The 14,972-nt window shown below is 43.5% G+C and overlaps 1 protein-coding gene across 1 annotated transcript in view; it reads left to right on the top strand.

Annotated features, from left to right (window-relative positions):
• LOC111665930 (thyrotropin-releasing hormone-degrading ectoenzyme) overlaps window positions 1-14,972 on the top strand; it is a 141,132-nt gene that overhangs the window by 28,388 nt on the left and 97,772 nt on the right. The window contains exon 4 of the mRNA XM_023421057.2: window positions 9,927-10,053. Within this exon, the coding sequence (XP_023276825.1) occupies window positions 9,927-10,053 (127 nt within the window). The remainder of the gene's footprint in view (window positions 1-9,926; window positions 10,054-14,972) is intronic.

Genomic DNA, 14,972 nt, shown 5'->3' with positions numbered 1-14,972 from the left:
GGAACGGGAAACCAAAGGCAACACACACACAGTGGTTTATTACGTACATCAAAACACCCACACCTACTGTCCTATTCCCTAGCATCTACTGGCACCAACACAACAAAGGAAGCATCTACTGTACCTTCACAAATTCTCTGGGTGAACTCCCAGAGCTCAGACTTGCCAGAAGTAGACTTTTATTTGTTTTAGGAAGCTAAAAGAAGAGGAAACCGCTGTAATAGCTCGTCTGGAAGAGTAGAGGAGGTGTTTTTATTTATTCACCAGAAGCAGCCCGTTCATGCTCTGGTCCGTCTTCGGTCAACAATCCTCTCTTTGGTCTCGCTGACATTGACAGAGGGACTGTTATCCTTGCTCTGGCTCACGGGCTGTCTCACTTCATCACAGCGGTGTCGTCAGCAAAAGTGATGATATGATTGGACGGATGCGTGGCGCTGCAGTCATGGGTCAGCAGTGTTTGTTATGGAGGGAGCAGTGACTGTCTGAGGCCTGTTGATCTCAAAGTCAAGGACCTACAAACGCTGCGAGGAGAGTGTGTTACCGTGCCTGTGTGTGTGTGTGTGTAAGTGTGTGTGTGTGTGTGTGCTCGCTCGCTGCTCGTATCAGTTGCTAAACCATCCATCAAATTAACGTGGCAACTGAGCGTCCATCACCCCATCCATCATCCAAGGGCGGCAGACGGAGCGACAGAACGCAGCGAGAGATGTCACGGACGAGCGGAGAGATAACAAGGAGAGAGGGGAGAGAGGAAGAACAGGGTGTAAGGAAGAGAGAGAGAGAGAAGAAGAAGAGAGGAGAAAGAGAAGAGGGGAGGAAACTGAAGAAGAAGAAGAAGAAGAGTCGACAGGAATCAAGAAAAGAAGATGAGAGAATGACGAGGGAATATTCTGTGTTTGTGTCCTGATTGCCCAATTTTTGGAAAACGTTCAGCTTTGAATAGAAAATGTCACCGAGGCTTTTTCTCCTGTTGATTGACTGAGTGATGAGAATGAAAGGATGTTTCAGTCTTGTCTGAGCGTCTACCTGACCAGACATCTTAAAATCAAATCAGGTATCTGGAGAGGCAGCGCATCCCTGCTGCTGTAACTGAATCTGTCATTTACATGTGCAGTGGTGTTAATGTTGTTTCTCTGCATCATGAACAACATCTTATGTGGGCGGAGCAGAGACTTCAGGGTTTAAGGGTTAAAAGTTCTGGTGTCATATTTCCCTTATTTTATTTTATTTTTGCTTCATTTTATTTTATTTTTCACAACATAAAACCAGGAAACAGAACAAAACAGATGAGGCAGGAGAGGTCAAGAAGCCACAGTGTTATATCATGGACCTCCCCCAAATATTAATTTAAAAATTAAAATATGATCTTGTAAAATACAAAGAAAATAAATGGCAATCAAAAACACACAGAGAGATCAGAAGAGTTCACAAAGTAGACAATAATTATAATCAAGCCAGTTAGAAAAATAAATACATGAATAAATAAAATGAAATGAAACCGTAAGTTTATTTTAGTATATTATGTGTTTTAACAGTAAGTATTTTAATCGATCTTTGATTGACTTTCTCTCTTTGCTCCCGCCTTTTTTCTTGAAATCAATGCATTTTCTTTGCACTGTTTGATTTTATTATTTTTGCTTTATACGTCATTAAACTACAGAAGCTACAGAACTTTGTCTCCTGCCACTTTGAATGAAAAAGGAGACAGTTAGCTTAGCTTTGCACAAAGACTGGAAATGGGAGAAACAGCTAGCCTAGCTATAGCAACCTATACAGGCTACTCTAAAAGTCAACCATAAAGGGCAGTTTTTAAAAAGTTTGTTCCTGCTTGTTCCCACTCTTGATGCTAAGCTAAGCTAACTAGATGCTAGCTTTAGCCTTATATGTAAAGGGCAGATATGAAAGTGCTATCAACCTTTTCTGGTCAAAAATGTTGAACTATTTCTTTAAACAAGTGTGGAGTATTTATAATGATATTTCTACATTTATAAGCTAAAATTTGAATTATTTTGATGCATAACTTCTTGCTTACAGAGAGCAGTTACTGTATGCAACAGCAACCCTGTGTGTGGGATTTTTATTATAGTATCTAGCATTAGTTTATTTCTGAAAGATGGTCCCTGTAATCATGGTCCTTGTCCACTAAACGACACAGAGTTAGACCCACCACAGAGCTCGTAAAGTGGGTACGTTCTCATAGTGGCCAAGGCTTTTATTTCCCTTAATTGCAAAGATGTGACAGGCCTTTATCTTACAGGCTATTATTAGAGACAGGCCTTTCCAGTAGTGCTTGTTTGGGAAGTACTGTATGTTTGATGTATTTTGGTAAAAAAGCCTCCTTGTTTTTTGATCTGCTCCAGTTTGCTGTGATAATTCGCTGCTGCTGCTGTTTGCTGTTAATCTGCTTCACATTAAAAGCTTTCCAGCAGTTCAGGGGGAATAATCCCTTCACCTCCTCGAAAGGATTTTACTGTGAAATATGTGAAGAAAGTGTTGTTTTCATTAACAGCAGTTTAATTCAAGATGGCAAAGTAGAATCCACTGGATTAAATGGTGAATAGAAATGGTATCTCTGTTAAAAATAGAAACTGAACAGCAGCACAGTGGCGAGTGTTACATGACTGTTGTTGTACTGAGTGGGAATAATGCAGAATATAACACGTGAGCCCGACAGATCATTTCATTTCTAGCCTGCGAGCTCTGGGGATGGCAATGTGGGTCAGTCGGTCCACCATTTTGGTCTAGACTAAAATATCTCAGGAACTTTTGGATGAATTGACATGAAGTTTGGTGCAGATGATCGTGGTCCCCAGAGGATGAGTCCTAACGACTGTGGTGATCTCGGGGCTTTTCATCCAGCGCCACCTCCAGGTAGAAGGTGTAATTTATCCACTGCAGGTACAGACGTTCATGGTCCTAAGAGGATGACGTACAGAGATCTGCTGGCGTGGCTGTAGACCTTTATGATATTCCAGTATCGTATACACGTGGTATTAGCTGCATAAACAACTTCAGTGTAAACGAGGCCGTCAATATAAGTGCAGTGATCGGTCAAAACTGGAAACAATCCTCTGATTCATGGAAACACTGGACAGAGTCAGAGTAACTGTTTTAATTCATGTTAGTTCTTTAGGTCCGTTCTTGTGATCGAAGACGTGTTAGTGACTCCTCATGTCTTGATGTGATGACCTCTCGCTCAGCGTGAGACGGCCGTCTGCCTCGACTGGTCGGGTCGAGAGGAGCAAGAACAGTCTGTCGTAAAGCATGAGCAGCGACCTTTCACACTCACATTCATTCACCTGAGGGGAAATTTGAACGTCCCACCCTCAGCTGACCTTCACGTTTTTGAACATCTATGCAGACACTGACAGAACATACAAACCGGCCGGGTCGGGTCTAAACCCGGGACCTTGTTCTTGTCAGGCGACGGTGCTAATCACCGAGCCACCATGCCGTAGTTTTAGTGCAGTTGAAGCAGCACATTTCAGTCCTGGGGGACACAGTGAATGTGTATATACACACACACACACACACACAGACGCCCCCCCCCCCATTGAAAAATGTAATGCTCCCTGGTTTCTCCTCACCTGGGAGAACATGACTGCAGGCGTTTCAGGAATCCTCAGGAGATGATTCTCAATTCAGCAGCTCGCTGCCAGTCCACCGAAAAGGAGCTACGATTTCAATAAAGCCTCCACTTTCTGAGCAAATATTCACTCTGCTGGCTGCCATGCTCCGAGATGAGTTCTGGTGGAGGGAGGAGAATGTGGGGAATAAGAGGAGAAGAGCTTTAAAAAAAAGTTTGAATTTTTATTGAAAAATCAGTCCTGCTGAGGGAACTGGGGAGTAAATGAGAGGAGAGACGAGAGGAAAGGAGGACGCGACCGAAGAGGAGGAGCGGGATAGCGATGAAGCATTAGCATAGTCTCAGTGTTCATTCACTGCCAATAATGTTAGGTTTCATTAATATTAATAGCGTCAGTGTTTGTGTTGGTGTGTGTTGCTCAGGATCTGTTGGCAGCACCTGGAACTCGCTCGACATCCTTTCCTTCATATATGTTTATAATCTATGATGTTGTCGTTCGGATTGACCGAACTGTGAATCTGCTTAGTTGCTGTGTCCGTCTGTCCTGGAAGAGGGATCCCTCCTCAGTCGCTCTTCCATGAGGTTTCTTCCATTATTAAATGGTTTTCTTGGGGAGTTCTTCCCTAAAATCTGACCTGACTTGACTTGTATCTGTAGAAGTGCTGGTATTTGTGATGATGGTAATTAGAGTTGGGTTTTGACAGGATATTATCAAATCAGAATTTCATATGAATTTCCATCAGGTTGAGCTTTTGATCTGTAATCACCATTTTGTTTTGTTTTTTGGGCTGAGAAGCAGAAACATTGCGGTTTTAATGGAAGTGTGGGTGTGAAAACTGGACAAAGAGAGAGAGAGATAAGAAATGTTGATTTAATATGTATCAACATCAGATGTGTCTCAGTTCGATTGGAAAGATGCATTTAAAGACAGATTGCGTCACAGTGCGACAAGTCCGTCCTCCTTCGAATGCTCCTTCAAATGCACGAGAAATGTGAACGTGATTTTTGCATAAGTATAGACACGGGTTTAAAGTCGGCATTTTAACCACACACTCATAAAACTAAAGTTTAATTGTAGCTGTTACAGAATCTATTTTTTTACGATGCGTCCATGTCAAATTGAAGGGTTACAAATCCACTCTCAGTCGGATGAACAGTTTGATGCTTTACTTTCCAAGTGGACATCAATAATCCTTCTTTTACACAGCAGCAGCCTGTCTTACAAAATAAAATCCTTCTGTGGCAAAACAAAACTCTAATCCACAGGATAACAAAGATTATCCAACAGAATTTAACCCAGACTGTGTCGAGCCAAACTGTCGGAGGCTCACTGTATCAATAATGACTGTATACTTCAATTACACCAACGGGAGAAATGAACACAACTGATCATTTAGAGAGCAAAAAATATTATATTCACAAATATCTTCACCAAGAATTACACACTCACAGTCTTATTATAATGATACTTGTTATCTTGGCAGAGGTTTTATACTGAATCCTCTTCCTAGGGTTCAGATAAGCCTGGGATCAGACCACCAACCCAGGAATCATTGGCCAATCTGTTCAACCACCTTCGCTAAAAAATGGTGCTGAAGTTGTGACGGTTCGTCCTGAGAGGAACATGAATATGTGAACCAAGTTTCATGGCCGTCGGTCGAATAGATGTTGAGACATTTCGTTCAAAACCACAAAACTGAACTTCATGGTGGCACTAGAGGTAAAGTCAGTGGATCACCATAGTGACTGGGATTCATCCTCTGGGGACCATTAACATCTGCATAAAATTTCATTGCAGTCCATCAGACAGCTGTTATATTATTTCAGTCTGGACCAACCAACCGACAAACTTTCTCAAGTGAAGGAAGTGAGTAAATGAATCCCCCAGGTTTATTCACTACTTTGTGTTGACTCTTCATCAGCTGTTAAATTTAATGTTCAGCCTCTTTAGCTTTTTTTTTCGTGTAGTTTAACTTTTGTGCGACACACACACACACACACACACACACACTGATACCAGGCAGAACCAGATTCACTCTGTCGGGAGCCCAATGTGTTTTTACAGCTGTGTGCAAACAGAGTTTATTAGACTGGAAGTGAAGGCAGGGGGTGTGTGTGTGTGTGTGTGTGTGTGTGTGTGTGTGTGTGTGTGTGAGATATAGCAGTGATACAGCAGCATTACATCATGATGTGACTGTGTGTCCACTTGCTTCCTGTCTTTATGTGAAAAATGATACGAGTCGTGTGTGTGTGTGTGTGTGTGTGTGTATTGTGTTTGATAAGATGATATAAGATGTACTTTCATAGATCCCCCCGAAGGGGATATACAATAAAAAATGAAGGGCTTATCCAGGATTTGAACCCAGGACCTCTCGCACCCTGAGCGAGTATCACACCCGCAGACCGGCGGACCATGACGGCTCGTGTCTGTCGTCCTTCAGCTGACAGCGAGCTGGTTTCTCCCTCTGATGATCTGAAGAGCTGAAGCTGTGTCCAGACACATCTATTCTTCTTTCATTCACAGGGGGCTGATAAATGCATATTGATCAGTGACATCACCACCACCACTGTCGCCATAGTAACGTCTGTCCGTCAGCTGACGTGTGTGTGTGTGTGTGTGTGTGTGTGTGTGTGTGTGTGTGTGTGTGTGTATAATTAGTCTGGTGGATCAGACTGATTAACTGCTCCATCCATCACGCAAACACAGAGAGGAGAGGAGGGCTGGCAGCCTGTTGTCAAACATTTCAACAGATTCTCAGCAGATATAAACACAGATTCATTAAAGGTCCCATGTTTGACACTTATCCTGTATTTTACTTTGAAGTGTTGATCAGTAAGAACATATATTTGAAAAACCATCTCAGTGTAGTTTTACATCTCCTCTCTCAGGCTTCTCTCTGGAGCTCTAGTAACAACAGGTCGGTGAGCCAATCAGAAAAGAGGAGGCTCTGAGCCTCTCTTCTGATTGGCTGACTGTTTTCTGAGTGATCCAATAAAAATAAAGCAAATTTCAGGTAAAAACACTCAGAGAAACCAAATCCTGCAAGGTTTGGATGGTGGGTCCAGGTGGGCGGGGCTTGGTGACTGCTTTGTTGTGACATCACAAAGTTCCAGAAGTCCTGACGGCTGGTTTTAAGGCTCAGTTTCTGAATACAGGCTGTGTGCATTTCTCTGTGGACTGAGGCTTTGATACTTTCACAGTATTAATATAGAAGCTAGACCTGATCTATAATCACACTACACATGGACACAGACCTTTAGACGCTACCTATAAAGTAGACGTTGCTTTCTGAAAGATTTCACATCACACGCACTTATGGAGGCCTTGGAAGCTTTATTACAGCTAAACAAGTGTTGTAGCCGCGTAACATCCATAGCTCACACTGGATGTTCCCACAGTGATGCTGGGAAGTCAGACAGTGTCAACCAACAATTACACCCCAGCGACTCTAAAGGTCACTCCACAGGTGTTACACATTGAATTCTGTTTACAGGTGTTGGGGAATGCTACTGTCCTCACATGTCACTTAAATAAACGCTAGTTTGGGCTCGAGACTACAAGCTTGAAAAGTTAAACCATCTAAACTTTCTACTCCATTGATGCTCAGACTTTAAATAGAACTAATTCATCCCAGTGTTTACTCTGTCCAATAGTTTCATACAGAATAATGTAGTGATGCTAACAGATGCTAACAGCCCTTGATATTTCTTTGAGTGCCGTTTGACAGCATGTTATAGATTGAGTTTAGCACACTTAACAACAACCCCATGGACGTCGATTGGATCAGTCAGTTGCAGTAGCTCATTTTCCCTTGCGAACTTGCCAAATTGCTTTGAGCACAGAGACAGTTTTTTCCCCAAGAAAATCGACTCCAATGGAGCAGATGTGTGTCAGTCTGTCCGTCAGCCTGAAAGGATCCGTCTGAAGGATCAGTCGGGAGTCACTGAAGTGAAACGTTTCTGACAGAGCTGCAGAATCACAAGAGACGGGCAGATTGATACCACACTAACAAATACTAACTTGGTATCAAGGCCAGTTAAAAATATCTATAAAAGTAGTTTTTGTTTTTTACTTTTATTTTCTGTGACGTTGCCAAGGCTTGACAGGCAAACAGAAAATGCTCATGGGGGGTTTCTGCAGGTAAACAGACAGAATCCCAAAGCAGCACGTTTCCGTCTGTTCTCTGGAAACAGAACTCCTGTTAAATGTTGAGTTTTTAAAACCAACATGTAAAAATTGTTTAAAGGTTCATGTTGGTTTTATTGTGTTGGAGCTTTTAGCCGGGTTAGCAGCTGCGATCTAAGGATGGCAATGTCTGTTGATCCACCACTGTGGTCCAGACTTAAATATCTTTACAACTACTATTAAAGGGATTGCCTTGTAAATTCATACAGACATTCATGGTGCTCAGAGGATGAATCTCAATGACCTTCATCCAGCGACACTAGCTGGTCAAAGTGTTCTTGCATTTGGTGAAATCAACCCAGATGATTTGGCAAATTTAAATATCTCAATATCGACATTCATGATCCCCAGAGGATGAACCTCAATTACTTCAGTAATCATCTGACTTTATCTAGTGTCAGTAGCAGGTCAAATCTTTCTCTTTTTTGGTGAAATATGGAACAGATGACCCGGCAAATTTAAAATACCTTAATAAATATCAGATTTATTGCTTTTTTAATTTTGCTCAGACATTCATGGTCCCCACAGGATGATTCTCAATGACCTAAGTAATCACCTGGCTTTTTATGAAAAGTCAGTAGCAGATAATTTGGCAAATCTTGAATATCTCAACAACTATGGGATGTATTGCCATGAATCTTTTTACAGACATTCATGTTCCCCAGAGGATGAATCTCATGACTTCGGTGAGCCCCTGACTGTTCCTCTAGCACCGCCACATGATTCACCTTTTGTGGTTTTTAATGTCTCAACATCTCTTTGACCGACGGCCTTGAAACTTGGGTCACACATTCACGATCTCCTCAGGATGAACCGTCATAACTTCAGTGATCATTCCACATTCCCATCAGCCTCAGCGGTATTTTGTGTTTATCACTAACAAGCAAAGTTTAGACTCAACTAAGATGGTGAACATTGTAAACACAGTAATTTCTTCACATCATATTGTCATATTGAATATTTTAAAATGTATTTTAATGGGAGGTAAGTGACACTTCCCACACTGCCAGTAGCTCTTTGTCTAGTCTGGTGGAGTGATACTCTGAGAGTGAAGAGGGTGAAGTCAGGTTTCTGTCACTGCTCTCTTTGCAGTTTTGTGACATTCAGCAAATAGGAACAAGTTGCACTGAGGAAGATGTCGCTTTGATTTTACTTTTACCCTCAGTACAGAAAAGTGAACTGTCGGATCGTACGAATTATTAATTAAGTATTTTCATCTGTAACAAACAGCTGATGATTATTTCAAATCGTCTGCATCCCACCAACCGGTGACGTGAGAGGAACTGGTGGCGCTTCAGGGGCACACACGCTGTCACCATGTGACCCCGTTGTTCTTTCAGTGAGGTCAACGGCGAGGCCACCGCGCTACCGGAGCGCGCTGATAGGCGCGGGGCGGTCACGTGACACGGCGGTATTGATTATTGATCGGAATGTTTGGCAGATGAGTTGTGGTCTGCGTGTGAGCTGGTACACACTCCTCATTAGCTGCAGCGGTTTCAGTGTAAATGAATGAAGCTGCAGCTGCAGTAACGAGAACACACTCGGCCTGAGAGCTGTGAATATTACAACATGAGTGTGAGAAATATCGGAATCCAACAAAAGCTGAACCTTTAACTTTCTTTGCCTTTTTTTTTTCCCTCTGTGTTTAAAAGTCGATTGTTTTCCTGCTCTCGGCTGTAAATCCATTTTTCTTTGTGTAGATCCGAACAAAAACTCAACCTGACTCCATTACTTTTTCTGGAGAGCTGAACATGAGCTCGGCCTGATTGAGTTTCTCTCTCTCTGTGGGCTTGACCTGCCGAACGCCGACCTGATTCCAGTTCTCTTTGTCTCTGTGAACATTTGGACAAAAAAAAAAGAAAAGTTGCCTCAATTTTCATTTCTGTCTCTCTGCAGATTTGAATTTAAACTCAACCTGATTTCGTTTCTTCCTCTGTAGACTTTAAGATACACTCGGCTCCGTTCTGTTTGTCTCCTTGTAGATTTGAATATAAACTCCACCAGATTTAATTTCCTTCTCTGTATAGATTTTTTTAAGGAAAGTCTTAATTCCACTCTGTTTTCTCTGGAGCTGATCAGACACTAACTCCATTACTTCTCTCTGTGTTTGTGTTTTAAAATCAGCCTGATTCCATTTTTCTTTCTCTTCATCTCCAGATCCGTCTGTACGCCCGGCCGGACGCCATCGCCAGCGGGGCAGGGGACTACGCCCTCCACATCACCAAGAGGCTTCTGGGATTTTACCAGGACTACTTTAAAGTCCAGTACTCGCTGCCCAAGCTAGGTAAGGCCGCCGCCGTCTTCCTCCTCCTCCTCGTTTGACGTTGCTGTTTTTGGCCGTGTCCTTCTTCTGTCTCGGCAGGATCCCCTTCAGTGTGTTCAGACTCAGTCAAAGGCAGCAAGAAACACTGTGTTCCTCTGATGTTTGATTTCCTGTCAGCGTTCGTAAAATAAAAAACCACACTGTTGACTTTTCTATCCCCCTGCGGATCCATTTTAGGAAAGAAAAGACAACTTCCCCTTCCTGTGCTGCCCGCTGTCGGGACGTCAGCCAACTCTTTGTCCTTCGAACAATTACGTTTGGGTTCATCAATTTGTACTCATATCAGGCAGAGAAAACACTCTGTCCTCCTTTTCAGCCTGCGAGTCAGGGGGCTGTACAGTGTGATTAGGTCTGGGAATTGAACCTTCAGTCAGTTCTTCTGAGGCCGTTTGTGCTCAGACATTAAACACTGCAGCATCTGAGAGCTTATTTAGATAAAAGCTTTTTTGTACAAAGATGTGCTCATGCTCGGCAGTGAGGTATCAGAGTGCTGCACCTTGTTGTGCCAGCTCTGTCCCTTTGTCCTGCTCATTATTAGTCGCTGGTTACATAATTAGTTAAAAGGAAACTGAAGGAAACGCGAGTGTGCTTTTGCCCATTGTATAATCGTAACAGCTTATTTTACTTTTTAAAGTATTTCTTTGGCAACGATGGCTGAAGTGCACTCAGAGGACTTTAACTGAAGCTGCGGCAGTAAAGAAAAGTTCAAGAGGCAGTTGTTGTAAAATGGACGCGGGGAAACAAGAACGTGTGGCAGTTCAAGCGGACGTGATGAAAAGGGTCGTTTCAGCCGGAGCGTGAGCGCCGTGCACACGCAGACCTCAGAGGGGCTGGGGCGCCCGCCGTTTGGCCTCCGAGGGGGAAAGTGCCCTTTTCCTGGGGTGTTTTTTTTCCCCTTTGTTTAATGAATAAATAAATTCCGGTTTGCGCTCAGCCTGCCCCCCTGAGCAGATGTATTGATTGAGACTGGTGCTCCCGGGCGGCGCCCTCTACCCCCCCCTCCCCTCCTGGTTTCCTGCTGCAGCGGCGAGCGCCGTGTGGGCACCAAGGCCATCCATGGTGAAAGAACACAAAGGCACCCGACAATCAGTGTCAGTCAGGGTGATGAGTTACTTTGTTCATCTTTGTTTCGTATTGATATTGATGTGCTTTAGGAATTTCACATTATTTGGCAGGAAGGTACGGTGGCCCTGAAGCTCAACGCACTGCAGCTTAAGAAAACACATTCATCAGACATCTTCATCAAATTCACAACATATATACTGTAAAAACAACAACACAACGGAAGCGTTTCTAAAAAGTGATGAACCGTGTTCCCTGACCTTCCACGTCACACACTTCGTGGTCACGAGGCTACGACTTTGACAATCGTTGCTCCTCCCCTTCTCATTTGCATCTTTAAATATGGGAGGGAGGGTTGTAGCGGATTTCAGGGGGGTAGTTACCCGTTCAAGTCTTTTTGGGCCTGAGAATTTAAACCCAAAACCAAAATCCTTCCTTGTGGAAAAGTTCCTGCAGCCGAACGGAGCCATCAGCTGTTGCCTGGCAGCGTCCTCATTCTGGGATGTCTGGTAGATCCCTCCATCCTAGCTCCCATTAGACTTTATAGCATATATCACTCTGCAGTACAACAAAGGGACACAGTGAATGTTTTTAGAGACATTATCATTTTTTTCTTTCTGGACTACAGCTTTTCCTTCACACTGTAAAACTTCCAGCGTCTCTGCAGCAGCTCTTCCCCCTGAAATATGAACAACGAGCTCCGTGCCTCCACATGTGGTGTTTACGCTCCCTTCTCTCCCGTCCCAGTTAATGAATCATGTCAGAACAATCGTATTTCATCTCCCTGTCCTTCTTCTCCTTCTTCTTCTAGTGTCGTCATAATTGTTTGTGTTTTACACTTCTGTCCTGCCAGAATCAATTAGCCGTGTCACCGCGGTGCATTTCCTTTTTTCCTCTCCACGCCCCAAACAAGTTAATGTGATCACTGTGGCTCCATATTGTATATGTCAGACACCTCCTTCCTGTCCACATTCATTTGTCACGTTAGAAATTCTCTTTCAGTCAAACTGGCTGTTTGTTTCTATCCGCTCAGATTAGCTTTGACATTTACTTCCTGACCTTTACACCGATATCAGCTGCATCAACCGCGCCGGGTTAAAAGTGAGGTCACATCCCGTGGACCAGACCAGGTCGCACAGAGATGTCGGGTGAAAACCTTGTTTCTCCAAGACGTCAAACTGTCAGGAAGTCGGAGTCTCAGGTGTTATTGCAGTGTTAGTGGCGGGATTATTAGATAACACTCTATATAATGAGCTCCACTTGTCAAGTACTGTGACAAATGAATAACTGAACAATATACACAGCTTCAATGCTTCACACTCAATATGTGGCGGTCCGTGTTGATGGGAAGCACCATGTTGAAACTGTGGGGGCGGGAGATCCTGCAAAAAGATCATATGACAATTTTAATAATGATTTGCATGTTTCCGCTCTGGTTTTATTCTGGAAGTCCGAACTGGAGGTTGTTTAATTCGTATCTTTGACGCTTCTTTGGGATGTTTGTCCATCCTTGGTGGTTTTGTATCTTTCCAAGTCACTGTTATTATTTTCCTGGCAAGTATTCGCAGTATGTACCTCTGATCTACGTCAGACATCCCTTTAGGTTCAGCTCCTGACAGTAATCACAGTGGATCCAGGGGGACGTCCACTTCTAAAATGTTTGCGTGTGATCCCACATTTGTCCACATTTTCTCCAACATGATTCCACGTAAGGTTCATTTTCAAAAGGTTCTTTCACATGTGAAGTAACGCTGAGGTGTGCTGAAAAACCTGATTATTGATTTCCAGCCACATTCCTTCCATAATTCATTCCTTTATGACAGTTGGCGCAAGGTCATCCCATGTATTATATATCTCACATATCTTCTGTTATAATATTTAGTTCTAGGTCCTATTTTTTGTTAGAGTTGTTTATACTTTTTTATAGGAGTTTCTTAGATTAGTGGAGTCACTGCTGCACATGTGCAGTCATGTTAACCTCATGCAGGTGAACAAGAACAACTGGTGGTGAAAAAGTCTATAATATACCTGCGTTAGAGAGTCGAGCTTCTGAAAACCACAACAGAACCTGGTGTCACTCGTCCGGACGCTTCAGACCCAGGTCACTAAAACGCCTCTGCTCAGTCGTGCCCTTCAGTAAACCTGCCGCACCTGGCTGCTGGACTGATGCCAGACTCCCGCGATGGATGACGCACCGGATTCCACACAAGTGCGACGGTCCGGTTCCAGGCACCAATGTTGGCCCAAACCTCGGCCCGTGTGCAGCTGACTGGAGCTGGTTCTCCCTTCCGAGTCAACCCAGGCCCACTTTCTGAAAACTGAGCCAAGAGTGGCAACAATACGAGGGACGGAGCCAGAACGTTTGGTCCTCCAGTGTGCCAACATTAGTCCTACAGAGATGGATATTTTCAACCTGTCTGATCTGCTGCAGTGTCTGTGGGACGGACGCTTTGTTCCTCCTAATATAATCATGATGTGAATCATTATTTATAGAAAACTTTCACAACCCAGGTTACAGACTGGTTCACACAAGGAAGGGAGAAAATCAATTATAAAATCTTTGGATTTTACGCATAAAGGACCAGTCCTGTGAGCTCTCACACAACAGCGTGTTTTTACGAAGAGATTTCAGAAATGATCCCAAATCAGCCGACCACATTCCCTCAGGCAGGCTGGACTGTGAAGACCATGTCCACTGTAATCAATAAAAAAATAAGTAAACCTTAAAATGGATTCTAACGCTGTCTGGGAGCTGGTGTAAGGGCGGGAAAGCAGATGTGATACAGTCACACTTCTTGGTTCTGTACAGTTTGCGGTCGATCAATAGATTTTCGGTGCAGAAACATGAAGAGACTGAGGAGCAGAGATACAGCACAAACATGGAGGGTGATGTACGGCGGTTCGATGCTGCCTGAACTGACGTGAGCCTTCATGGTGTTCAGAGACCAGAGTAGATCATCCAGGATGGAGGCGCTGGTTTCTTCAGTGAGGTGAAGGGTGAAGCAGCTGGTTCAAGTGTCTGATTCTGTGGCTGGTTGCACAAAACACCTTAAGGTTTCCTTAAAATGTTCCCTGAAGTATTAAAGGTTTTCTCCTTATGAATCACTTAAACTCAGTTAAACTGTTGCACAAAAGAACTTAGCGACTAAACTGAGGGAAAACTAAAAAATACCTCCGACTCTTATCTAAGCTGCAACATGGCCGAGTTTATGGCGAAGAACGCGACCAGGAGACGCCGTTAACGATGAGGAATTGATTTGACGAAGAGTCAGTTCATGATCTTTCCTACATCTACAGTTGACTCCCTTCACTTCCCGCAGCTTCATGATCGTAACTAACTTCTACGGTTTTATGTCACATGACCTCTGGTCAGGTTCAGTCGAGGTGTTTCACGTCTTTCTGTAAAATCTCGTTCACTGCTGCTCAACTTTATTCTTTAACTAAGGAAACCTGTTAAGAGATTCTGTGCAACACCCTTAAGTAACTCCCTCAGCTGAGGAGAAATAAAACCTCAAGTGTCAGACTTAAATAGGAAACTTAAGGTGTTTTGTGGAAGCAGTATTTAAGGTGAGGGATGGTACGAACGCTGCTGGTTGATTGGTCAGGCTCAGTAAATCTTGTAGAGCGTTGTTCAGGATCCTTTAGACTACACCTCCCATCATGCCTCAGTGTGCCAGGAGTCGATAAAGGAAGTTAGTAGAAAAAAAGTGTTTGCGTCGCTTTGTGTATTTTCATCATGATCCTGGACTAGAGTCAGACTGTCTAATGCAGAGATGGATGGATGGAGTGGTACTCACACTGTACACCCCCCCCCAGCC

Source organism: Seriola lalandi, unplaced genomic scaffold (assembly GCF_002814215.2).
Source record: "Seriola lalandi dorsalis isolate HSWRI2012SDOR001 ecotype SW California unplaced genomic scaffold, Sedor1 jcf7180002054661, whole genome shotgun sequence".
In the NCBI taxonomy this organism is placed as follows: domain Eukaryota; kingdom Metazoa; phylum Chordata; class Actinopteri; order Carangiformes; family Carangidae; genus Seriola; species Seriola lalandi.
Note: the sequence above shows the minus strand (reverse complement) of the source record. Positions and strands in the feature narration are given on the sequence as shown.